This window comes from Mytilus edulis, chromosome 11, assembly GCF_963676685.1.
Source record: "Mytilus edulis chromosome 11, xbMytEdul2.2, whole genome shotgun sequence".
NCBI classification, from domain to species: domain Eukaryota; kingdom Metazoa; phylum Mollusca; class Bivalvia; order Mytilida; family Mytilidae; genus Mytilus; species Mytilus edulis.
Window position 1 is genome coordinate 16,018,853 of NC_092354.1, and position 26,869 is coordinate 16,045,721.

The window sequence follows — 26,869 nt, forward strand, 5'->3', positions numbered from 1 at the left end:
TTTAGAAATTTTATAGCTGAAAGTACAAAGGGGTTCTATTTGTCTCAGTTAAACAGGCTACATTTGTTGTTTTGCGCTGTACTCCTAAAATTTCTTCAAATGGATCTGAATTTTTGAACACTTGGCTTACACCCCAAACTTCACTTCCATAACAATGCCTAAAGAGTTGGAACAATTAAAGTATCAAATAATTTTTCAAGCATACTGCAGGAATTATCTAAAAAGAGACTGTTTTTTTTTTTAATTTTAAACCAAGCCTTTCATCCTTTTTCCATAAGATTTTTTTTGAATGTCTTAAACTTCCTGAACAATTTATAGTTATTAAAGAAAGATACCAAATTCAGACCCCCCCCCCCCCTCCCCCCAATTAACATTCCACAATTTTTCATAATCATTAAAATTAAAAAATTATCATCGGAAACTAAACCTGGGACTTTGTGATCCTCTGTGAGTATAATAGTCCCGGAATAAACTAACATATTTTTTAAACATCCCCCTTGAAAACAATTAAGCACTGTTAAAGTCAATGTTCTGTTCGAATTGCCGTGACTGTTAAAGTCGAGTTTGTGAGTCCAACGAACCCTTCTTGGAAATACCTGGCTACGGGCCTGAAAAATGAAAAAAAGACTGAATGGTTGTTGTCTTATAAATACTACATCTCTTCGTCCTGTCGTGTCCTGTTCTGTTCATTACAGGACACAACAAACAACCTTCTTAGAGCCCCATAATCGACCTGATATTTTGTCTGCCTCAAATGACCTTGAAATAACTTGTTTTTGGACTAGAAAACCCTTAAAAACATGTAAAAGAAATTATAGTTCATTTGGAATTTGATAATATTTGTGCATACTTATGAAAATAAATAGTTTGCAGCGAAGATTCTTTCATTTCATTTTAACCAATGGAAGACGTTGGAAAAACAAAAGTTACTGTATGCTAATTAGGAAAGCGCCACCTATGTAGTTTCATGTTGACCAGCAACTGCCTGTCTGAACGAGAAAACAGCTATTTACGTCGAAATTTGGTGGAAATATAAATATTTGATTACAAAATGTAAGTTTAATACACATAGACATAATTGATGCACAAAATGCAAAGAGAATAAGACACGAACTTAGTTCAAAAATTGTCAACCAAAGTGAAAGAAGGCATGGCGCCCTTTGCATTTTTTTGTTACCGCGTCATATACCTAACTTAACATTTTTAACCAATTGTGACCGTTGGTATGGTGCAATTTTAGAAAACTAAGTGAAAAACAATATTTTTAATGATGCAGATGCAGGTAATTTTCTCAAAATCAAAGATGAAAGTAGAATATTTTTTTACTTTCGAAATCTACTTTCTTTTGTGATCCAACATGGCGACCATCGATACTCGACTGGAATTCTAATTTAAGACTGTGGAAGTGTTATGTATTTATATTTACTGCTTAAGATGCCAAGTTATAACGTAAAAAAGCAATATGTTATATTTAAAGATAGTAAACTATGCTGAAAACATGATTTGTCGTAGTTGTTTGTCAAGTTGTATAATGAAAGTAGGACGTATTTCAGAACGAGGCTAAAGGGGCAATCTTGGGGAAATAGTTTCATATATATAAAAAATACTTTTATAAATAATTTACCATTCACTTTGTCAAAAGTGAGAAGAATTACAGCAATTAAATAAAATATAAAAATTGAATTAACAATTTAGTATATTATTTAAAGTAGTTTTTGTTTAAAATAATTTTATGAAAAAGTAACAGAAAAATATTAATGATCAGGATTTTTGATTTAGCCAAATACAAATTTAAGGCAAACAAAAAAAATAACACAAGTGTTTCAGCTAACATGTTGGAAAGAAAGAGGGTAGGTAGGCAGCCAGGCAGGCAATATTTATTTTACTAACTTTTTTTTTTTACTTGTTATTGCTAGATAATCAGTCTGACTTTGACCGCATGTTCCAAATGGCATATAAAGTGTTCAGGTTGACACTAAAAAGTAGGGTATGAAGGGTTAGCCAAAACTCATGTGTTATTTTTTTTTTTGCCTTATCAAATACATTCCACTAATAACCTTTATTTCAGGGTTCAAGTATATCCTACTAATGACCTATATTTCAGGGTTCATTGAGCAATGTCCTCGGACCAAGAGGTATGTGAGGAACCTGACCTTGGTGTTGAAACAGAGGAAATCATCTGTGAAACAGTTTTTATAAAATCAGAAGAAGACGAACTCGAAGATGAAGAAGATGACACTCCGTCTGAAACATATTCTGTTGAGGGACAGCGCCCTGTGCGTCCTGTTGAACGGCAGAAGATGCGTCCTTGGCTGATTGACCTGTTAGACAAGAATATCCTACCTGGTTTAAGCTGGCAGAACAAGAGAGAGAATATTTTCAGAATTTCTTGGAAACACGCAGCGCACAATTGTTTCAATCGTAACCGAGATTCTGATTTGTTTGAACGTTGGGCTTTTCATACAGGTTTGTATAAAAAGTAAAATCACAAAAATACTGAACTCCAATGAAAATTAAATCGGAAAGTCCCTTATCACATGGCAAAATCAAATGACAAAACAACACATCTAAAATGAATGGACAAAGACTGTCATATTCCTGACTTAGTGCAGGCATTTTCAAATGTAGGAAATGGTGGATTGAACCTGTGTAATTTGGATCACTTATATTCGTCATTTATTTATGTCACATTTATCCAAGTGATTAACAAGACAAATGATAATCTTTTAATACTTAATCATGTGATCCTATATACATAACTTAATCCTCATCGTGCTACAATGCACATGAGGTCAAAGTAAAAATAAACATCCTTCAACAGTCTTCACGATAAACTTGTATCCACAAGCTCGAGGCTCAATTTTTTGAAAAATAAAAATACATTGTAAATATTCAATTGTCAAGAATAGAAAATCTTGTGTCTATATGGAATAAAAACCAGGTCTACATGTAAATAAGAATTAATTTGGAAAAAAATGTCCTGAACAGCATTGAAATATTTTCGACTGGACATTAAGCAGCCAACAACAATGTCACTAACAATGACAATCTTTTATTGTTCTGAGCATTCATAAAATGTTTGTCACCAACAATCTAATCAATGAAATCTTTTAAAAAAAAATATTGATCGATTGTCATGTGTTAACCACAAAGTATTGAAAAGAACATAAATAATATTTTTTTAAACTATAGTATGCCCAAGAAAGTACTAAAACTAGAAACTAACATATATTATTAGTTTCAATAAATAGATATTTAAAAAGTACGCCATCAAATGCAAAACACAATTTTAAAATCTGGTCATTTTGTATGATAAGTCTATCCATATTTTGCAGGACGCCATCACGAAGGTAACCACAAGCGTTGGAAGGCCAACTTTCGTTGTGCTCTAAACAGTCTTCCTGATGTGATGGAATTGAAAGAACTCGGTGTAAGAAAGGGAGATAATGCATTTAAAGTTTACAAGTTTCTTGACTCGCCAGAACCCACGATGAAAGAGAAGATGGAAATTAAGCGGAAATACAGTCTCATGGCTGGTATCAAACTTGATGGTACAGTTATTGTTTTGAAAGTTATTTGAATATTACTTACACTTCCCGGCATTTCTTGTGCTTTAAAAGGGACATGCAATAGTAGGGGAACGAAACATAGAAGACTCTTGCATTGTGAATAGGAACTCAGTTTTAAGACTAAGTCACTTATTTTTTGTAATTAGGAAAAATAATTAAAAAAAAATGTCGTTATAAAATCTTAACAAATTTTCTCATTGGCACTCATACCACATCTTCTTATACTTATTTATATATAAGATAGTAAGACAGGACAGTCTGACAAGAGCATGAACATAATGAAGAGGAAATAGTATTAATGTTTTGAAAGTTATTTATATTTCTCACATTTATTAAATGCAGATAAAAATACACTGTAAAATTACATTGAATTACAAACTTATTATTTGTAATAGGAAAAATATGAAAAAGAAAATAAATTATTTATAATATCAAACAACTACACAATTATAACTGCCATATATCTAATCAATGCATCTTTCTTAGGTCAGGAAGTTATTTTCGTTAATTTCTAAATATACATATTATATCAGTAAGACAGGGCAGGCTGACAAGAACATTACGAGGGACTTGTATTTTGATTTTTTGATTTACTGCTACCAGTAGTAATATGTGTCCTCCAGGAATTTTTTTTCACCTGTACAAATTTACCTCTTAGGCCACACCAATTTGATTCCTTGTTCGACTGACCCGCCCGCACCTATTTCTTTCAAAACAGATTTTTTTTTTTTTATATATTCCCGCATCCGGAAATGTAATAATGTCCATTTCCTGCACCGTTTTTTTGTGTAAATATTATAAAAAGATATCAACATTTGTTTTTAAAATCACAGTCTTACCTGTATAACGATTTTAAACATAAAAGCACCCCACCACACTTTGTAAATATCTGTGAGAATATTTGTTTCAGCATGAAACCTATTTATCCAAAGCGGGAGTGCTCCGATATAAATTTATAACAGCGGAAATACCTGTAAAGAACAAAAAATTGGTTACTTTCCTCCTTACTTATATTCCCTATCAAAAAATGTTCGTTGTTAGAATAAAGTACAAAGAACTTCTGAAGGATTTGCCTTCAACTACAATTATATTGTATGCTGGCGAAACAAAACTATCCATAGCCGCTGCATGTTTATGCACCTGTCCTGATTGATTGAGGGGCCTGTCGTTCAGCAGTTATCGTTTGTTAATGTTGTTCATTGGTATTTTCCCGTTTGGATATACATGATATATAAATTAGATTGTTGGTTTTCCTGTTCGAATTGTGTACGCTAATAATTTTGGGATCCTTAAAGGGAAATTCCGCGATTTTTTACTTATCATCTAATTATGTTCATCTTAACATAAAAAACACATTTGCAAAGTTTTAAATTTATATTCCTTCTAATAACGGAGAAAATCAAGTATTTGTAACTTTTTTGGTTGAATTCTCGAGTGGGTCGTGACGTATTAGCCCGATTTATTGAATTCTGGGAAAAAATAAAATCTGTTTAACTCTTATAGCTTATCGACAATATACGTAATTAAAAGCGCACAGCTGACGAACGGTCGAAGTTATTAACCACAATATAAGAATGAACGAAAATGAATATGCATATACCGTTTTGTATTGATTGAATTAAACTCCTATAAAATTATCTCTAGTAAATGTTTTTGAATAAATTTAATTAATTATTGTTGAGAATTTTTTCATAAAATATTTATTGAACATTTTTACTGATATTGAACTGAAAATATTTCAGTTCTATTTACCGTTATTGTTTTGATAATCATTTCAATGCAACTAATGTGTGAGCAGAGTGTGTATATTATTTTGTAAAGGTCACTGTATATTTCTCGGCTTGAGGTCAATTCGTTTACCTTGTAGCTATTTAGCCGCAGGTGTGAGTTCAAGCGTACACAGGTATAAATGTTGTTATTTGGAAAGGATAAACAGAAAGGATTAGAAAGAGTATGCTGTCACGATGTTAATACACTAAGATTTAATACACGATGAGAATAAAGATACAATAATTAAATTGTGTAAATTAATTGAAAATAAAATTCAGATTCGTAATTCCGAAAGTGTATAAAAATAAAAGGAAACAATTTTTGATTACTTTCTTAGCGGCAATTGGCGTAAAGATTCAAATATGAAGCAAAAAATAGTAGTTTTAATCTTTTATAAAAACTAAATGCAATATTACCCAATTTGATATACCATTGTACATCTGTTTGATATCATTGACTTTACCGGAATTTCTTAACTTGTATTCAAATCTGGCTGTGTTTAAATGCAAATAAAACTATTGCAATTTTTAAGTTTTTAATTGACAAAAAAATACAACATACAACATGCATGATTTTTTTTTAGTTTCTTTTTAACATTTTATTCTTACATAATTAAATTCATTTGACAATCATTTACACGAACTTTTTGTGAAAAGAATATCAATTATCTAAGCTAAGGCATTATTTCTTTTGAGGATTTTTGAGGATTTTTTTTTAAATTCTATGATAATATTTGTGCAATGTTGAACATGATAGCCGTCATTAATCCAAATAAGTAATACAGTAGTTGTAATAAAAGTTATATTTTAGTCATGCATAACTGATATTGACGAATTTATAATAGTTCGTCCTCTTGAAACAATCATTATTAGTATACATGTAAGTTTCCTGACGTATAAGAGCCATTGAGGATGAGCTCCAGAGAAATCAGACTAGTGGCGTTTCGTTCGTTTGTTTGTTGGGAAAGGAGAGGAAATGCAACCGCTTGTACAGATAAATGACAGAATTACCATACAAGCATTTATAGTCAACACAATCAGAAAGAGTTCCCATTGTTAGACGGGGAATATGAAGGCTTCCAAGAATGAACAAGTGACATGTCTAACTCTGAACAGTTAGAAAACAGACTATCGACATCGACCGCTTGTTCTTAATATTTGAAACTGTATGCATATATATACGTATACGTTTATGATATATATAGTGATGAGTTCTTGCGTCTGACAAAAACTAAATTCCTTCATGGTTATATCTTGCCATACGTTTATATTGGTTTGTAAGGTGATTACTCACAATCGTTATTTGAAAATCCTGTTTGTGAGATGTAGATTCATTTCAATACAGAAATTTCGTCTATATATTTCACAAGTGTATAACACGGAGAAGCTCTGAAGGTCCATTACTCCCATTTTGTTTGGGTGTGAACCATCGATGTTTACATCAATATCACAGAATAAGATAATGATGGTAGTAAGAACTATGGGCGTCATGTGGCAAATATTACATGCATATCGGACAATGAGTTGTCAATCTGTATGAAAAGATTTCCAATACAACCATATTATTGAGAAGGAATGTTTACATGCTATACTCTCGTACTAGTATTACAGGGTTCTTGTGGCATTCACCTTAGACACACATCTTTTTAACGATGTTTAAAAAAAAGACAGAACCAATTTAATGTCATATTTTCCTATTTTTTAAATATAACTAAAAGTCTTTTATCTGACAAGAATACCCCTATTTAGCGAACAAGTAATTTATTCTTTTTTCTGTTATTGAATACCAAGAAAGAAAATAAATCCCGAAATTAATTTGAAACTTTGATACTCAAAAGTTTCCCAGCAAAATATTCACATTCCCTGGGGATAATTAGTGTTCGTCCAATGGCATATATAACAATTGTGATGTCGAATTACTTCCTTTGTTCGAGAACAATCTTATTGAAATATAAATCTGTGATTTTACTAGGTCCACAGCTTCAATGAACCAAAGCAAAAGTTATACATCGACCTGTATTTAAATCAAATTGGTTCTCTTTTTCTTCTGGTATACAATAGTCTATCGACATTCGATGATTACATACTGTTGGCATACGTGGACTAGTCTATTTACAACACTTTTACCCCTATTTATTCAAAATATATGTTTTTTTCTTATGTTCAATGTATACATGTATATATTTTAAATTGCGCTATAGTTCCGTAACTTTCTATCCAGTCGTATAAACGAATCGTCGGCAAGTGCGTACATTTTTTTAAATCAATATTTCTGGTCTGTTCCAATCTGTCCTTCACTATTGACAATGACTATATATTACATTTTCCCAAATTCACCCTTGGAAAAAATATTTAAATAGATTTTAATTTCATCAAATCTTATTTTTTGGGTATTATTTATATGTTTATGAATTATATTCTTTACACCAGAAATGTTATTTATAAACAAGCGTATGAGTTTAGTAATGACAAGTAAGACAGAGTTGTATATTATTCATCTGATAGTTCAAAATGGAAAGTTATAAGTTATAAGTTATCAGCCGTGTACACTGATCAATACCTGCAGAAGTGAAACGATGCATGAACTTGCAAACCCGACAGGAAATCGCTTGAATACCTGGACGTGTCACCTCACACCCCTCACAATACCTTTGGAAGTAATACCTTTAGCCATGCTGGTGATCAGATGAGGGAAGATCAAAATATATTTGTTTATTACTTTAAAGAATTATGAACAAATTAGATTTTCGAAAACAATTTTCACGGAACACTTATTTATGATTTCAACTTTGACTTTTCACCTAATTCCAATATCAACAGTTTAAAAACAACAGACCATGGTAATTTAAAAAAAGTAAGAATATTTTTCGTATCAAGTTAGTTAGTCGGATAAAACAACCGTACGATTGACAAGATATCGACACGCAATTACGACTACATCGGTTACTGTAGTTTTGTTTCTTTGTGGTTTATAGACATATCGTTTTTATTAATCGGGAAAGAAGACAAAATGGCGGATCACAGAGAATTGATACTCTAAATTTAAAATCGATGGTGATCGCTTATCTAGCGGAATAAAACTTTAATATCTATGAATTTGAGCATTTTTATACAGAATGAACATAATATCAATTTTTGATTTTTTTGCGAAGTTTCCCTTTAATAGCCTGCTGTTTGGTCTGTATCAAAGCCCTGTGTAAAAGGCCGTACTTTGACCTGTGTTTGTTAATATCAGGTTGAGAACAACCCTCCCTCAGACAAGGGGTCATTTTACTGATGTAGAAAAGAAAATAGAAATACCAAGGATTTGTATAGTTCTTCTATACAAAACCTTTGAAAACTTAGAATTTTGTACTCAAAAAGAGAAGAGTTACATCATATTTTAAACAACTTTTTATAAAAGAGGGGTCCACTTATTTTGAATAATATTAAACTGTTAAAGTAAATGTGTTAACGTGGTTAAAGTCCAGGAATATTACAAAATTCTTGGACATGTTTTGACCATTTAATACCAGATAAAAAATATGAGCCCTTTTGTACAAACAAATATATTATAACTTATATTGATCCCTCATAAAACATGTAAAAGGGATATTTATAACATTAAGGGGTTGTCCCCAAACTGATTATGACTTGGATGGAGAATTGTCTCATTGTCAGTCACACATACATAGACCAGATTTAATTATTTCTTGGTGAACAGGGAAAAAATACTTCAGAAATTAAAGAAATGTCAAAGTACAAGTGATAAATCAAGCTTTAATATTGTCAAAACCTACTATTTTATGTTTACAAAAAAAATTATAATCACTCGCCTTTACTTTTCAAGCTTCGCCTCAAAAATTTGCAAACTAAATATTTTTTTATTAAAATTTTCAAATCGCTCGCTCGCCCCAAATTTTGGAGTCCAAAAATCCGTAGAACAAGAAATTAAATTGGTGTGGCCTTACTAATACATTTTGCACACAGTATCAAGCGATATGGTAAAGTCATCCACACAATATGTAAGAGTCAATTATGTGTGCCAAAATTTTTTTTCTGTGTGCAAAATACTCATTTACAAGCCTCCAACATGTCAAGAAATTCCTGAAGATCTTTGCACAATTAGTTTCTTTGTTGAAGTAATGAATTTATATATTACAACTCTAATAAAAAATTATTAGCTTACCAGAGAAAAAAAGTTGAAGGCATGTTTTTAAATCCAAAAACTTAAAAATTTTAAGGGATATATATTTGAATTTTCTGAGAAAATTAAGGGGAGATACTTCAACCTTTAAAGTATTAGAAATTATGAACATAACAAATTTACTTATATTAATAGATTAAATTTTACTTCTCCAAGTGAATAAAAATAATTTATACAAATAGTAGCATGGACTGTTAAAAGTGTGTTGTATGATATTTCAGAATCTCATTCAGGATCGTCTACACCAACGGTATCCACAGCACCGAGCTCTCCAGAACGAGAAGGATCGTCAGGGGTGGACGGTGGTATTCAGACATTACTGAAAGCAATAGAACTAAAAACCCAACAACAAACAGTAATGAGACTTTATATTATTTTATAATAATAAAAAAAGAAGATGTGGTATGATTACCAATGAGACAACTCTCCTCAAGATACCAAAATGACAAAGAAATAAAGCTGTATCCCACTCTATCAAAGGAAATAGTTTAATCCACCTGCAGTAATGTATATACTTAGCAACACAAATAATGCACCACATCCTACAATATATAGAACTTTCACTATATCTTATTTTTGCTACAAACTTGTAGAAATTTAGTATATTTAATACTTAAAAATGAAATTACTGCAGAGTTTATAGAGAAAGTTTAAATTTTCAGTTACAATATAGATTACCATACTATTGGGCCTGTGGCTGAGGATGAATATATATTTATAAACTCTACTATTTATTAATGCCTTAACTTGATCAACAGTAAGAGAAACTAAGATGTAAAGTAATGGTTTGAAATAATACCCAGAATGCATCTGAAACGGTGAATTATTCAAAACATAATAGTTTCAAATGAAATATAAAGTACTATAATGATATATAAAGTTTTGATAATCTAACAGGATATGTCAAAGACTCCACAGAAGAGAGGTTCATCAGGGGGAACAACTCAGACCAGAAGTAAGAGAGCTAAGAAAGACAGTAGGGATGATGTTCCAGTAGAAACAGAAGCAACGGTTGTAATCTGCAGTGGGAGGCCATCACCAGCTTCAACCCCAGGCAGTGATACTATTTCAGGTGGGTACCAAAACATAGAGTTGTAGCAAAACAATGAAATCCGATTAGATAGACTGAAATACTTGAGTGAAAATTTGGAACTATGACAAGATCTTAGAATTATAAATTAAACCAACAAAAATTCAGGTGGGCAACAGGCATAGGAAAAAATAAAACAATAAAATCTGATTGGATAGACTGAAATGATTAATGAAAGTTTGGCACCATGTCAAGATGTATGAAATATGAATGCAACCAAAACAATTTCATTTGGGCAACAAAAGTGGATAGGCTGAAATATTTTCATGATATTTTGGGACCATGTCAAAATCTATGAATTATGATTATATGTACAACCCAAATAATTAAAAAAGGACACCAAACAAGATAGTAAAACAATCAATTAGAAGGGATATTTGTTAAAACATGTCTGACATTGAAAGTTTGGGACCATGTCAAAATCTATGAATTATAATTTCAGCCAGAACAGTAAGACCAAAAATATAAATTTCTGTTTCTTGCCTCTGTACAGGGGTTGAAACTTATTTTAAACAAGCAGTAAATTGACTACTCCTCCAAGGTGGCTCAGGTGCAAATTGATGACCACAATTCCTTAGGATGTGCATTTTGCATCTATAAAGTAGTATAATTTGGTGCCAACTTGTTAAAGGGAGATAATCAAATATCCATTCTTCAATGAAAATAATATTGTGGGGCAGTTGGTATCATTATATAGGTTCAGTCACAATTCTAGTTCACAATAATCTGTCAGGCCATGAACATAGTATGTATGCCCTAACCCTACATACCCAGACTCTAAGTAGATGCCTACTAAAGATATTTTATTGTCTTGAAGTAAAAAAAAATATTTTTTAATCAGATTAGCATGGAAAAAAAGAAAATGTCTACCTACCTACCCCCTGTCCAAACCTTTTGGTAAGGTTTGTGCAAACAAAAATATTATTTAAGTGTGGCCTCATAAAGAATCAATTGATTATTTTTTCAGGTGTACAGAAAATGCCCTATATAACAGCCATTGATCCTATGTCTGGAATACCCTATGTCACAGCAGTGGACCAGAAGACAGGGAAACTAACTCTTGTTCAACTCCGGAAGACGGATTCTCCATCTGCTCCAACCACGCCAACTGGGAGGTCTGAAATCATAATCCCTTCTTCCAAAATGCTTATGGGTCTACCAGGTCAGGGTCAGAGCATGATGGCTGTACCACAGGCTCAAACAATCACTTCGACGATAAAATGCGGAGAACATTTCATAACTGTACCAATGTCTGTGGCAGCCTCACTTCAGAAAGAAACGACGACAGAAGAAAAAGTTACGATTCCAGTGCAACTGTTGCAGCAAGAGTTGCAGAAACAAGCACAGCAGCAAGTGCAGCAGGCACAACAAGGTGTTCCAAACTTGATCAACCTGGGAAATCTTTTCGCTAGCAACCCAGCAGCAGCCCTTCACCTTGCCAAGCAGATGAGTGCCAGTACAGGGTCTATCCCCATACCAGTCCTAGAACAAATCAGTCAGGCACAACAAAAGATGACAGAGAAATCTGTACCTAAGACTGTCATTCAAACAGAAGTTCAGCAAGTTAGAATGGTGGCCCCTCCTCTTGTATCAGAAAGTTTACCACCAGTTCCGCAGGTATGTAATAATTAGGTTTTTTCTCCCCATATTTTCTGTATTCAAAAATTTTCGCTGCCATTTTTTATAAAAAGTGTTGAACTTTTTGGTTACAACATACTCTATCTTATGTTTAACTTTGCAAGAAGTATTAATGGCTAAAAAAAATTATTTACCTTAGAGGATGTAATTTTCAGGATATTAATTGCCTAAATTTGGGGGAAAATGTCACTGTTCTTTACATTATAAACTTTGAGACCAAAGACCTCAAAGCTCAATATACCAACATTTTAGTTAGTTCTATTTATGACATGAAGACCTTATTTTTAAAAGCCCTAGAGCAATTATAGTAGCTTTGTCTGGTCGGCTTGAAGATTGCCGATGAAGGGTATTTCACTCAATTTCATGAAACAAATGTCTTTTATCATGTTAATTTGATAGTTAATATTTTGTTAAATTGTTGCTTCTCCTACTCTTATCTAGTTGAGTCACATGATCATGACTTATCTTTGCAGTTGAATAAGAACATAACCAGTATTGCTGCAGCACTGAGAATGTCTATACCAAGTACCCAGCCATCATCACCCTCTGTTGTGACTGGTATCTCTAGTCCTATTCAGCAACCAGTCAGCACCACAACACTGGGTCCTGGTCTTGCACAGGACCCACAGGGTATTCGTAGCAAGTTAGTCTCTCGTCTGATGGTTAGCGGTTCATCAATGACCAATCAGAGTCCTGGTGTAAGAATGCCTGTCTCGTCTTTGATACCAGCACCAACCTCGACACCACGTCCACGGCTTGATCATATTCTGGTGAAACCAAATCCAAATTTGACGTTACCCAGCACGCATCTGCAGCCAGTCAGGACCAGTGACATGGTTGTCATGTCAACAGCTAGTAGTTCTAGTCTTGACTTTGTAACTGGACCACCAAAACTAATGACAGGTTTGATTTTATACAGTCTGCAGTGAATTCATTTAAGGAATGACTAATATTTTTTCTGTCTATGAAGAAATAACATAAAAAATTTGGTGCACACTGAATAACGCGTGTAGCGGGTTATTTACAGAAGAGGGACGAAAGATACTAAAGGGACAGTCAAACTCATATTTACAGTGTGCACCACATTTTTTTATGTTATTTCGAATAGACAGAAAAAATATTACAGTCATTTCTTATAATTTAATTCTAAATTCCATTTTGAACTGTAGAAAACCATGAAAAGACGTTGATGACGTCACAGTCACATATCAAAATAACGTCCGCCAATCAGAAGACACGTTACATCTAAAATTAAATTATTTATATTTGTGGATACTGATATTGTTGGATTGAGAGAAAAATAAAAAACTTTCGTTGAAACTTGATTTTGTGGTTTCTTTAAAGTCTCTTAGAAGCTTGTAAAAAATATCGACTAGGCATTACATTTTTTTTAATTTCTTCTAATAAAATCCACTAAAATTAATATTTCATAAAAAATAATGAATCTACAGTAATTGAAATACAGATCCCGCGCCCACTTTTCGCTTGCAAGTATCAGAAATCTTCTGCTTTCAGTTTTAAAGACTTTTCAGGATCCTCTGTTTTTTGCAATAATATATAATATACCCCCAATGTAAAATCTTGGGGAAATAGATATTATTAGAATAGAGGCAGAAGATTCCAAAGACAAAAGTAAACAAAAAAAGAAAAAGACCTAAAGACAAACAACAGCACAGAAAATACAAATATTTAATGCTTCTTTGAAAATTACAAGAATAGAAGAAATTAAAGATTTGTCAGATGCTGGCAATTTTATGCAAAGTGAGGACCCAAAAATGACTAGTGTATAACAATTTCAACAGGAAAACCAACAATATAATCAATATAAAAATGACAACCACTCAACAACAGACTCCTGACTTATGACAGGTGCATAAAAAAAGTGTTTAAAAAATGTTCGTCTTAACCTAAGAGAGACAGTAGTCTAACATTTGACATAAAAAGACAAACTAGATATAAAATATTGATTGAAAATGCTGAACTCAATCAAAAAGACATTTAAACAAAAACAAGTAATAGACATCATGTTTACATGCGCTGATTGATGTGCGCTCTTGTCGATTACTCTAATAAATTATTAGTAATCAAATATAGTAAGGGGTGTACAAAAAAGTTAATTATAAATTGATAATCTAAGCATTATTTTCCAGCTATAAGTGAGAGGACCATAGATTTGAATGCCAATAAGAGTACTTTAGCTATCCCTAGTACATCTACTCATCTCAAGAATAGTAGAGGTATGTAAGAAGAAAAAATAATAACAAATTTATCTATTTAAAAAGAAATCTTAAAATAAACATATGCAAAGTCACCAGATCGATTAAAATAAAATTGAGAACAGAAATGGGGAATGTGCCAAAGAGACAACAACCAGACCATAGAGCAGAAAACAGCAGAAGGTCACCAACAGGTCTTCTTTCAAAAGAATGTAAATTGAGCATATTGAACATATATATATAGAAATACTCTTGCCTTTGATAGTCTTTTATGTTTCTATTTTAGTTTATATACATTTTTTTCAGAGTTAAGTATGATGTCCATTTTTACTGAACTAGTACACATTTTTGTTTAGGGGTCAGCTGAAGCTTACCTTCGGATTCAGGATTTTCTTGCAGTGTTGAAGACCTATTCGTGGCCTTCAGCTGTTTTCTTCTATTCAGTTGGGTTGTTGTCCCTTCCAGACGACTCCATTACCATTCACAATTTTATTGTTTATATTGATAAACTTCAAAAGATGAGGTATAATCTCCATCAGAGACCAAATGACCAAAAAAGAAGCAAATAAAGGTCACCATACCACTTTAAACTTTTTTCAAATATTTAGTCCTGACTAATGTTTAAAATATGAACAACATTTTCTTTTTCACAGAAGCTGATGTTGTCAGTATAGGATCCAGTCCTTCTCCTGTCTGTAAGTAATCAAGTATAGGTTTGTTGTTGTTCCCAACTAGTGAAAACTTTGGTTTTTGATTTTGAAAATTTGTAATTGGTTAAATATTTGACTTCATGGTACCTGTACCAACAAAACATGCACAAAAAAATAGTATCCAACTAAGTATAAAAATTTTGAACTACACACTATATCAGAAAATTTCATTCCATATATTGCAGTGTGACAACATTGATTTTGATCATTGAAAAGCTAAATATTTTGTTACCAATAGAACTTGATTTAAATGTTTAGCTGATTTTTATGGAGTTATTTCCCTGTAGTGTTATTTAAAGACTGACGGCTTAATTTGAAACAATTTAAACCAAAAAAAAAAGACAACAAATGAAAACAAAAAATGAAACAGAAAGCAATCAATACCAATATTTCCAATAGACTGTTACTTTAAAAACTACCATGTTGAACATCCAACTTCTGATATGCATTTGACCTTGACCCATTTACCTCGACATGGACAATGAAGGGTAATCCTTCTTTTAATTTCCAATTAAAATTTCAAAATCTTCGCTATTGATTTTAATCTTGGTCAGATGACCCGTTATAAAAAGCTAAAAATACAAGGTCTACACAATTTGTAGCGAATTAGACGCATTATATTTTAACACTGATTAATTACAGGTACCCCAGAACTGCGACCAGATATTTTGGACCGACAGCTGACGATTGAACTTTCCAAGATGGAAAAAGAGCCGTCTGCTCAACGAATGACAGAAGAATCACAACATTGTAAGTCTTAACAGCACAATTTTGTTAAAACATCTATGTACTAAAATCCCCTTTTAGTGGTGTATAAGGTGGTACCTAACACTACAGGGATATAACTCTGTAAAATCAGCCAAGCGTTTTAATAACGTTGTGTTGTAAAGGGAATATTAAGCTTCTCAATGATCAAAATTGGTGTTTGTCAATCTGCTATATAACCAGTGTAATTTTTCTGGTAAAATGGTTGGTTCAAATTTTTTTAGGCCAGGGTAGGGTCGATACTATTTAATTTTGTAAATACGGTTGTTGGTTGATTTCTTGTTGAATGTCCTTTTGAAGTATGAAAAGTTAATCAATGTTTGTTATTTATTTGGGGCCGCTTGTGGTGTGATTGGTGTTATTTTGGAAGTCATATTCTTCCCTCTCCAATCTATTTTAATATTTAAGCCCTCAAATCAGACCAACTACTTTATGTTTTTGGTAATACATAAAATTTTGACCAATGAAATTTTGGTATAGCCTGACGTTGAAAAAATGTCTCTATTAATATGTCTATATATATTTATATAGTATACATGTACAGTTTTAGTGTAATAATAAAGAAACTTAGTAAACCTAAGTACAGGGTAAATTTTAAATGGAGCCTGGTGTATATTTGTAATCTGTTATTAATTTTCAAATTATAAAACCTTCAATATTACGTGTTGTAAAAAATGAGTTTGAAAAATATTGTAATTGTGAAAATATAACTGAAATGCTGCATGATATGTTTACGTATATAGTTTCTATATACGATTGTGTTTTAACGTGATAATTTTGAACACTTTGTGGTCGTGTCTACATGTGCTACTGCGTTTGGATATTTTCCAGTATCTCAGCTATCTGACAATTACAGTAGACGCACAGTTCAAACACAGTGCAACATGTTCTTGTGGAACTATCTCAATGGCAAAATGGAAGAGGCTGGAAAGTCGGACCTGTTTCAAGTCCTAGGCCCCATGCCTCCTTCTAAGAAGTCTGTTTGGACCCAATGTGCCTTCGTCCAAAATGCTGCGCTCGAGTATTCACCAAGCATGAACACCGGACATTGTGAGTTGCAATCCGGGGAAGAAAATCGGAAAAAGAAAATTATCCTAGAAGCAATAGGCATTTTGAAATCACCACAGTACAAAGTTCTTGCTTGGAAGGTATTTATTTAGATTGCTTAAGAATAAGATATATTTTGTCAAAATTCTATGAAAATTAAAAGAGCCAAATTAATTTTAGTCAAGGTGTTTTGGTACCACATTAAGTTATTGTAGAGAAGAAAAAAACGTAAAAAAAATAAATCTGAAAAAATCTTTTCTTGTAATTTACCAAAATTATTTGTAATACATGATTTTATAAGATGTATATAATTTGAATTCATTTAATAATTTTTTATTTTTTTTTATTAAAATTTATGCAAATGAAGTTTTTTAACAAATTGAAATCTTCATTGTTAGAAATTTGATATCATGAATTTAGGTAAAATAAAGTTAATTGAGATGTATTTGCTAATTTGCCATAGGTATAGTGATTGCTTTTCTCAGATTTTGTATTTATCCAGCTTTCTGATTAGAAATTTTAAAAATGTAAAAAATAAAAAGTACAGAAAAAGGTATTTGTGAAGGAAGAAGTAATTTGACCTACTTTTTAAATGTAGGTCATGTTTATAGAATTTTGTTTTCTTTTTGTTTTGTAGGTAGTTACTACTGAAAAGAAGAGAAAATGTCTGGTGATCAGAAATAGACAATATTTTGGTGTTATGGGTCATGACCTTGACCCCTTGACCTTGACATTGACAATGAAGGGTAAAATGACCTTGAACATTGTTTTCAAACCGGTTGAAGAGTTCAGCATAATTAATGTTGAAAAAGATGGAATAAATAGGGATCGTTTTATAGAAATTCTTGATAAAATCACAAATTATTCTTTTTGTCCAGGTATTGAGAAAAGAAATATGCGAAGTTGCCGTCGACGATCAGATATTATTTTTTTCAACTATCCATTCAAACGGTGTCAGTCAGATAGTTGCCAAGTCTGGTATAGCCCTGAAGATGAGGCAGCTCTGGCGAAAGATAAGCATTTAAGTCCGTGTTCACATTGCAAAGACATCAATCACAAATTAAATGGGGATCATAATGTAAGGAGGCAAAAACTTCAAACAACCACATCAAAAGTAAACAGCTTACCAGGAGCAGGTTCAGCTGCTAAAGAAAATGGGAATACTTTGGTGGGTCGCCAAATTGTATTAAAGGAAGTGATTTCTTCTAAACCAGTCGTAATAAAAGAGATGGAAAAAGTTGTGGTGGAAAAGATAGCAAGAGTAGATACAGTATTAGAATGTGTACCAGATATGCCACCATGATGCCACAAGCTAGGATAAAGTGTCATCAGTCTCATACATAATTATGTTCAATTAATTTGCTTATTATTGTTAATCATGAATATTCAAAAGACTGTTCCATTAAGCATGTAGGGATGTATTGTTAATCATGAATATACATAAGGCTGTTCAGTTAAGCATGTAGTTATGGAAAGTACTTGTAATTGGTGTAAATTTGGTTGTATCAGACAACAGTCAACATTATAAATGGGGCATGACATTTCTTAAATAAAAGGTCTAGGAGTTTCCCTAAGCATGTTATGTCAAAATAAAACAGCTATTACAATGGGTGTGCCAATTTGTCTGTTACGTGTCCAAGTAGACCAGCTATAGCAATGGGTGTAACAATTTACTTCTTCTGTCAAACGTTAAGCTTGAAAACTCAGAAAAGATATTTAAAATGCAAAATTTTATATAATAGATTTATTAGTGATGTTACATTTATTCACAACATTTATTCTTAAATACCAGCCCTTGGTTGTTCCCAAGTATGCCAGTATTTTATCATCTAGAAAAATGTTTATAAAGCTCTCTTATGAATTTAGAAAAGAGGAAGGAATGAAGCTTTCAGTACTCGCAAACAAGTGTGTCCCTTCAACATATTGGTGTGATTGTCAAAGTTTGGAACTCTAGCTATTATCAGTTGTCACTACCTCTTTTGTTTGTGTTTTTTTATGCCCCTAAGTTTTACTCTTGTTCTTCTGGTAATTGTTACCCATTCTCAAACCTTAGTTAGCCTCAACCAAATGTTATGAAACTTATACACAATGCTTATAACCACAAGACAGAGATTAAATGTTGAATTTTGGTTGGTGTCACTTTTATCTTTCTAGAGTTATGCCACTTTTTCCATGTTTACAATTAAAATATGCTAAATTTTTCATATCCGTTCTCTAACTTCAGTTTGCCTGAACCAAATGTTATGAAACTTGTGCATGCATGACGTAATGCTCATCACCACAACATTCAAATCAATCACAAATTTGGGTACATGACTTCTACCGTTCTTGAGTTACAATGTATATCCCTTTGGTTTTTTAGATGTAAGTTGGGGCATCATCTGTGTCACATGAACACATTCTCCATTTATTTCATTTTGTAATTGGATGTTGGTTTTACCTATAGATCTTCTCTGTTGAATTTATCAACAGCTTGCCTATAGTCGCCGTCAGCTGAAATTCTTAGCGGTTATCGGTTAATATAATCTAAACTATCAATCGTGTTCACTCGAGATATAGTTTTTCACATTCCATTCATAAATCGCAAAAAGAAAAACCACTACTGGCCTACCTTTTAAGTGATTGCACTGTGATAATTCTGACCTTCACATTTTCCAAGACGATTTTGAATGGTGGAATCCGCCATTGTTTTTACCGAAAGTGTTTCCGTGGAGTTCAATTTCATAAAATTTGCATAAAGCGCGTAAAACCTTATCATATCAATGAAAAGAACATTTCAGGAAACTGCGTAAGTGACGAATGTCATGTGTAAACAAATGATCCTCATAGAAACGAAGATGGCGGAATTACAATGGAAAACATTCTGGAAAATGTGAAGGTCAGGATTAATACAGTGCGATCACTTAAAAGGTATGTCAGTAGTGGTATTTCTTTTTGCGAATAATGAATGGAATGTGAAAAACTATATCTCGAGTGAACGCGATTGATAGTTTAGATTATTTTTACTGATAACCGCTACGAATTTCAGCTGACGTCGACTATAGATATGTGGAGATAAAGGATCCATTTTGACTGGTTTTGAAATCTTGTGTTGACTATAATTATCATTAATATTTAAAGCATGTTTTATAGTCTAATAAACCTTTAACCCCTTATTATAACCATAAGCTTTAGAAAAAAAATGATAAAGGCTATTGAACTTTAGATTATTATTTTTTTAGTTTAAATAATTTCCTTCTCCATGCAACTTTGAAGAAATGTTAATATTATGGAAGTTATAGCCAACAGCTTAAAGTGGTGTTACACAGCAACAAAAAACAACCATTTAATCACAAGCAATCACCTCATTTCACACTGATTGACGAAAAACCAGTTTGATTTCACTTTTTATTGTATCATCAACTAATGGGTACTGTATTTAAAATTGTTACACCTCTTGTTGGCCTAATTGTTATGTATACTGTAAATTCATAAATTAGGCCACACTTAATAATATTTTGGTTTGCCCAAACCCTACCCAAAGGTTGAGACAGTGGGTAGGTAGGTAGGCATTTTCTCTTTGTTTTCCACAAAAAGAAATAAAAGTATCGGATGTTTATTAGTCTTCATGCCTATCTGAATAAAAAAAACTTCTTCTAATTAGGACAATTAACGATTTTGAGTAGGCAGCTTTTTTCTGGGTAGGTAGGGTTTGGGCAAACAAACCTATTCTTTTTTTATGGCCTTATTGGGAGATTTTTATTAATGCAAATAGTATAATAAGAATTTTAGATCTAACTTGAAATCCAATGATAAATCTCACATAAAAAAATTGCAATTATTTTTTATTTACAGCAACGACTTTCATTACATTATATGTATTAAATTTTGCTTGTAATTATGCATGTATATAATATAGTGGAGGGCTGTTCCATTTTCTATCATGTTAAGTGTTTACTACTGAAGATTTATTATTATTCGTGGGGTAAACATTTCAGGTGATTTCGTAGGTATAGATAAACCATGAAATTTAATGTTCAAGGACTTATGAATTTTCTAAATGCTTATTATATATATGCAATCTTTGACAAAACCATGAAGCAAATATTTAAGAAAATACAATTTTTCCTTAATCAATGAAAATAGACATACACAAAAAAAAATGAAGTCGCAGTATTTGATTTCAGTTGCCGTTGGTAGATTCTTTTAGATCTCTATGATAAAAGTATATTTCATGGTGATTGAAAGTACTTTTCAAGCTATGTCCGAGTATCAATATTTTTTTAAAAGTTTGACAAGAGAAAAGACCTGAGATATACAACCAACTACTTAAGCATAACATTTAGAAAAACAGTATAGTAGGAAAAGGGAACCAGTATCAATTCTTGAAACTAAGCTTCACGTTGACCTGAATTATTATCTACGGTATGTGAAAGCTTTGAAATTCTAAGCAGACAGTTTAAGAATTCCATAAGAGGGATATTTAGAAACATTTCATTAAAGTACAACTCCTTGGATGGAATCCCTGAGTAATATAATTCTATTAGATCTACAGCTATTACTAGTCTGTAAACGCAGTCTGATATTATTGGCTTTTTTCAAAACTACTTCTACCCTTTTTTATTGGGAAAATATGCGCAATTTTCATCAAATTGGGAAATTTAGAATAAACCATGAATTTGACTGAAACTTCAATTTACAGACCCCTTTCAAGAGTCAAACCCTGCTTTGAAATAAGACCCCTTTTTTGTCAGTGATGATACATAAATAGACCTCAAATCTGCACATATTGTCATTTTAGTTGTGAAAAATGTATTAATGATTTTCTTTCAGTTTGTATTCATGCACAATTGCTTCTGAGAATGCACTGTTTGGGAAAAAAGTTGTCTTTTATGGGAATAATTTTAAGCCATTTTTTTTTCAAATTGGGATTCTTCTCTGGGGGAAAAAGCCTTTATTGTCCATTAATTTAAGGCGAACAATATCACTGACACGGATATGGTGAGTTCTAATCAAGCATTGGCAAGAAGCGCTTCCCTCTATTTGATAATGATTGCCAGTTTCCTGCTGAAGGACATTCTCTCAAGGTACTTGTACGTCATCCTCAAATAAAAACTGGCTCTAAACACAAACAATTAATTACTAGATAAAGTTCTGAAGTTTTGGCTGTTTTTCAGCTTCTAATACCTCTATAACATTCATGATATTGTATAGGTCTTCTTAAAATTAATTAGAATTTGCAAGAAAATCTGTTGACTTATGAATGGTTACTTGAATGAACTAAACAAAGATTTGTACTATATAAAGTACAGAGAATGTTATTGTAAAGCTAATCTGATTAAAATAGATGTTCTGGTAATAATAACATTGGCCAATGAAAATTCAGCCTTCAAAATTTAAAGGTGTTTTTGATAAAGATAAAACCAGGTGTAAGCGTAGCTTGGACACAGGGTTTGTATTTTTATTAGATTGTTGTAAAACTGTCTATTTGTAAGCAGGGAGTTATTTCCCCTTGTAAAAATGTCTAAGATTGATGTACGATGGATATTTGGTGCATATGTATGTAATTAAATGTTCGCTTTTTGTGCCGTGTTATATAACATATTTTTTCTGTCTTTTTTGGAACAGTCCTTATTATTATTTGTCAGTTTTTCATGCAGACATTTTAACCACATCATTATAGTAATATAATAAAGAGTTGTGTACAGATAAAACCTAATCAGTATATATGTGTCACTTTCTAAGTTTATTTTTATTGCCTTTCCAGAGAACCAACATGTGTCTTCAATAGTTAATAAAACGTTGTTTGACATAAAAGATGTATTATGAAATATGGACAACTGTCAACTTGCAAACCAAAATAATTCAGTTGTTTGGTCCTGATTCCACTTTGGGAGCTACCATTAGAGTTTTATGGGGGGGGGGGGGGGGGGGGGGGGGGGGGCTAGGATGAAAAATTTTGTCCTACATTTTTTTTTAGTTGTCATCTCTGTCCTGCATTTTTATTTTTCACTATTATTTTTGCAAGCGTCTCATCCTGACTTTTTTTTTACTCAAAATTCCTGTCCTGCCTATTTTTTCAAATTTCATCCTAGCTCCCCCCCCCCCCCTAAAAATCAAATGGTAGCTCCCTTATACGTGAAGGAAAGGGACTATAGTATTTTGGTTATCGTCTTGTTCAGATTATATGATGAAATTTATATCACAATTTGTTAGTTTACCTAAAGTTGCAGATTCTTTTTAAGGACAAGCAGTTGTAAACCTTTATTGTTTAAGGAGAGTATTTAGTTTTGTTATATTTTCAGTTAATTATAAAATTTGGACTTCCATATCATTTCAATAGACTTTTTTCTTTGACCGACTTATGGTTCTGGAATTGTCCTGATTTCAATTCTTTTCAACATGTTGCCTTCTCTGTCGTTGGACAACTTTGTGTTTGTTCGAGTAAGGGTATTTCAAAGAAGTAGAATAAAGCTTAGGGAGCTACCATTTGATTTTTATGGGGGGGGGGGGGGGGGGGGGGGGGCTAGGATGAAATTTGAAAAAAATAGACAGGACAGGAGTTTTTAGTTTAAAAAAAAAGGCAGGATGACAATTTAGGTAAACAAAGTCAGGATAAACTAATAAAAAAAAGGCAGGACTGAGTAGAATGAAAAATAAAAAGGCAGGACAGAGATCACAACTAAAAAAAAATGCAGGACAACATTTCTCATCTTAGCCCCCCCATAAAAATCAAATGGTAGCTCCCTAAAGTTAACTGTTTTATGTTTTCTATGGTAAAGAAATTGGAAAACAAAATTCACAGAACTGTTTTATTATGCCCCAGCTACCATAGTAGAGGGGCATTATGTTTTCTGGTCTGTGCGTCCGTTCGTTCGTCGTCCCTCCCTTCGTCCGTCCGTTTGTTCGTCGTCCCTCCCTTCGTCCGTCCATTCGTTCGTCGTCCCTCCCTTCGTCCGTTTGTTCGTCATCCCTCCCTTGGTTCGTCCGTCTGCCCCGCTTCAGGTTAAAGTTTTTGGTCAAGGTAGTTTTTGATGAAGTTGAAGTCCAATCGACTTCAAACTTAGTATACATGTTCCCTATGATATGATCTTTTTAATTTTAATGCCAAATTAGAGGGTTAACCCCAATTTCACGGTCCACTGAACATAGAAAATGATAGTGCGAGTGGGGCATTCGTGTACTGGGGACACATTCTTGTTTTACTTCTGTTAGTTTCTCCTACTTACCCAGATACCAGAATGTCCTTCCATAGAGTAGATATCGTGTTTGAAAAATTATAAAATTAAGAGTCATGTTGATATTATGAAAATAGTTAATTTCAATCAATGAGTAGTCTTGGGTATAGAAATATGGTTATTTCCAGTCTTACAGAGAAACAATATAATTAAAAACCGATCTCTCATCGCTCCCGTTTTCTGATATGTCGCGTGAAAGATCTAACGAAACCCGCTTTGAGGTCACATGTAAATGAACTGGAAGTTATGAATTTATAATGATATGCAAATGAGTTGACGACCTATCAATAAGCTATTAAAAAAAGTTTATGAATTATTTGGACTGACAGTTTCTTCGTAAATAAAATGAGTTAGATCCCTCTACCTTACGATAAACTTTCAAAATCGTCAGACTCATTTTCATTGGTCAAAAAGACACACCTACCAGGTCACTCACATGTGACCTCAAAGCGGGTTTCGTTAGATCTCCCAGGCGACATATCAGAAAACGGGAGCGATGAGAGATCAGTTTTTAATTAGATTGACAGTGAAACCTTTGCTAAAATTAAATGATATATTCCCAGCCACGGTCAGGTAAGTACACACTAATTCCAAAGCCTCAATTATGGTGAGTACCCTTGCACACACACACTCTCAGAGATGTATTGGTGACTTGGTGAATGGCAAAATGTCTACCCTATTCATCATACCCACTTTTTCCAGAGAAAATTGTAAATAATGCACAGAACCTGTATTTTATGTTAATTTGTTATTGTTCTGAATATGTAAGAAGGATACCACTGGAAGTTAAACAAACATTAGTTGATCAATCATTTGAAGACAGTAGGTGAAATACATTTTTATTTGGGCTTGCATAATTTTATGCTCCATCTAGGAGCATTATGTTTTCTGGTCTGTGTGTCAGTCCGTCTGCCCCGCTTCAGGTTAAAGATTTTGGTCAAGGTAGTTTTTGATGAAGTTGAAGTCCAATCAAATTGAAACTAAGTAAACATGTTCCCTATAATATGAACTTTCTAATTTTAATGCCAAATTAGAGTTTGACACCAATTTCACGGTCCACTGAACATAGAAAATTATAGGGCGAGAGGGGCATTTGTGTACTATGGACACATTCTTGTGGGTCTGTGTTTTTTGGTTCGTCTAGCAGTCAGTCAGTCTGTCTCTCTTCTGGTTAAAGTTTTTGGTCAAGGTAGGTTTTGATGAGGTTTAAACTTTGTACACATGTTCCCATAGATATGATCTTTCTAATTTTAAAGCCATTAGAAAATGATAATGGTGGCATCCATGTACTATGTACACTTTCTATTGTTATTGAATCATATTTTTTTTTGGACAGCTGTATGAGGGACGTTTCACCCATCACATGGTTTATTGGCGTCCAAAAAAAACGGGTATTATTTGCGTTCGTATAATGGTATGATGTTGTCGTCTGCGTCCAAAGACACATTTGGTGTCCGGACAATAACTTTAGTTAAAGTAAATGGATCTCTATGAAAATTTATAAAAAGGTTCGATACCTCAAAAGGAAGGTAGGGATTGATTTTGGGGATAATGGTCCCTACCATTCTGGAAAAGGGGCCCAAAAACAAGAATTTTCTACTTTCAGGATATCAACTGTGTATAAGCATTTAAATTGCTCTGAAATTGTACCACAATGTTTAATACCACAGGTAGAAGGTTTGGATTGATTTCCATACTACAAAGGGATGGTTGGGGGGGGGGGGGGGGGGGGTTATGGTTCAAATCAGTAAGCAATTAGGGACAAAAAAGGGGGAAAACAAGGGTTGTTCTGGTTAAAGGACAATTTAGAAAATTTAAAAGCAGTGAAGGGGAGGTAATCCAATTAAAAATTTTCTCCCTTTGGATTCAGAAATTAAAAAGATTTTTTTACAAATATTTTTTTTTGAGGGTATTAATATTCAACAGCATAGTGTATTGCTTAATAAAAAAAGGGTTCGACCACTGCGGTCGTTTAAAGCTGTGCCCTGCAGAGCATCTGGTTACAGTAAGTTAGGCCGTTACACCACCTCCCCAGATTAGCCCTCACGAAAATGTATAACACCGCCACATTCTGTTGGCAGAGGCAAAATTTAAGGTAACAAGGGTCAGGCCAACTTTAGGAGGTACATAAATGGTAACTGCATAGAATTCTCACATGTTAAAGTCCTTATGTTGCCTAGTTTGAGGGACCCCCTTTTTCATGCAGTTTTTTTCTGGTCCTTCTTGGTTGCTGTTTATAGTATTTGTTTTTCTTTCATTATTTTGTTAGTGAACTACCATTTTACTTCTGAAGGAGGGGGTTATGTTTTTTGCGTAAACAAATATTCTGATCCCCTATTTGATAAAAAAAATATTGTAGTCTAGCAGAATACAAAAAATATTCTGAATCTAGATTTTCCCCATTATTTATATAGTGTTTAAATTTTGAAAAAAAATTGATTGATAGTGTCGAAAAACTTTGTGCGAAATAAAAATTTCTAACTTGGACAGAAAGCCATAACCCCCTCAGGCCTCTCCCTTGAAGTTAAATGGTTGCTCCCTTATAAATCAAGCTGTACAAAAAGGCTATATTGTGGCTATCAAAGTAATCATACATGCCTGTCTACATTGTCAGATCTAGCAATTACAGTGAAACCTGGCTAAACCGAATCCTGCTTAAACC

The 26,869-nt window shown here is 32.9% G+C and overlaps 1 protein-coding gene across 1 annotated transcript in view; it reads left to right on the forward strand.

Moving 5' to 3' along the window:
- The first annotated feature begins 885 nt into the window (after nt 1-885).
- Nucleotides 886-26,869, forward strand: part of LOC139495221 (uncharacterized) — a 34,323-nt gene continuing 8,339 nt past the window's right edge. Inside the window, exons 1-10 of the mRNA XM_071283445.1 lie at nt 886-1,053; nt 2,105-2,466; nt 3,336-3,551; nt 9,746-9,879; nt 10,422-10,596; nt 11,582-12,231; nt 12,726-13,155; nt 14,403-14,489; nt 15,122-15,163; nt 15,821-15,928. Of these exons, the coding sequence (XP_071139546.1) occupies nt 2,118-2,466; nt 3,336-3,551; nt 9,746-9,879; nt 10,422-10,596; nt 11,582-12,231; nt 12,726-13,155; nt 14,403-14,489; nt 15,122-15,163; nt 15,821-15,928 (2,191 nt within the window). The 5' untranslated portion in view covers nt 886-1,053; nt 2,105-2,117. The remainder of the gene's footprint in view (nt 1,054-2,104; nt 2,467-3,335; nt 3,552-9,745; nt 9,880-10,421; nt 10,597-11,581; nt 12,232-12,725; nt 13,156-14,402; nt 14,490-15,121; nt 15,164-15,820; nt 15,929-26,869) is intronic.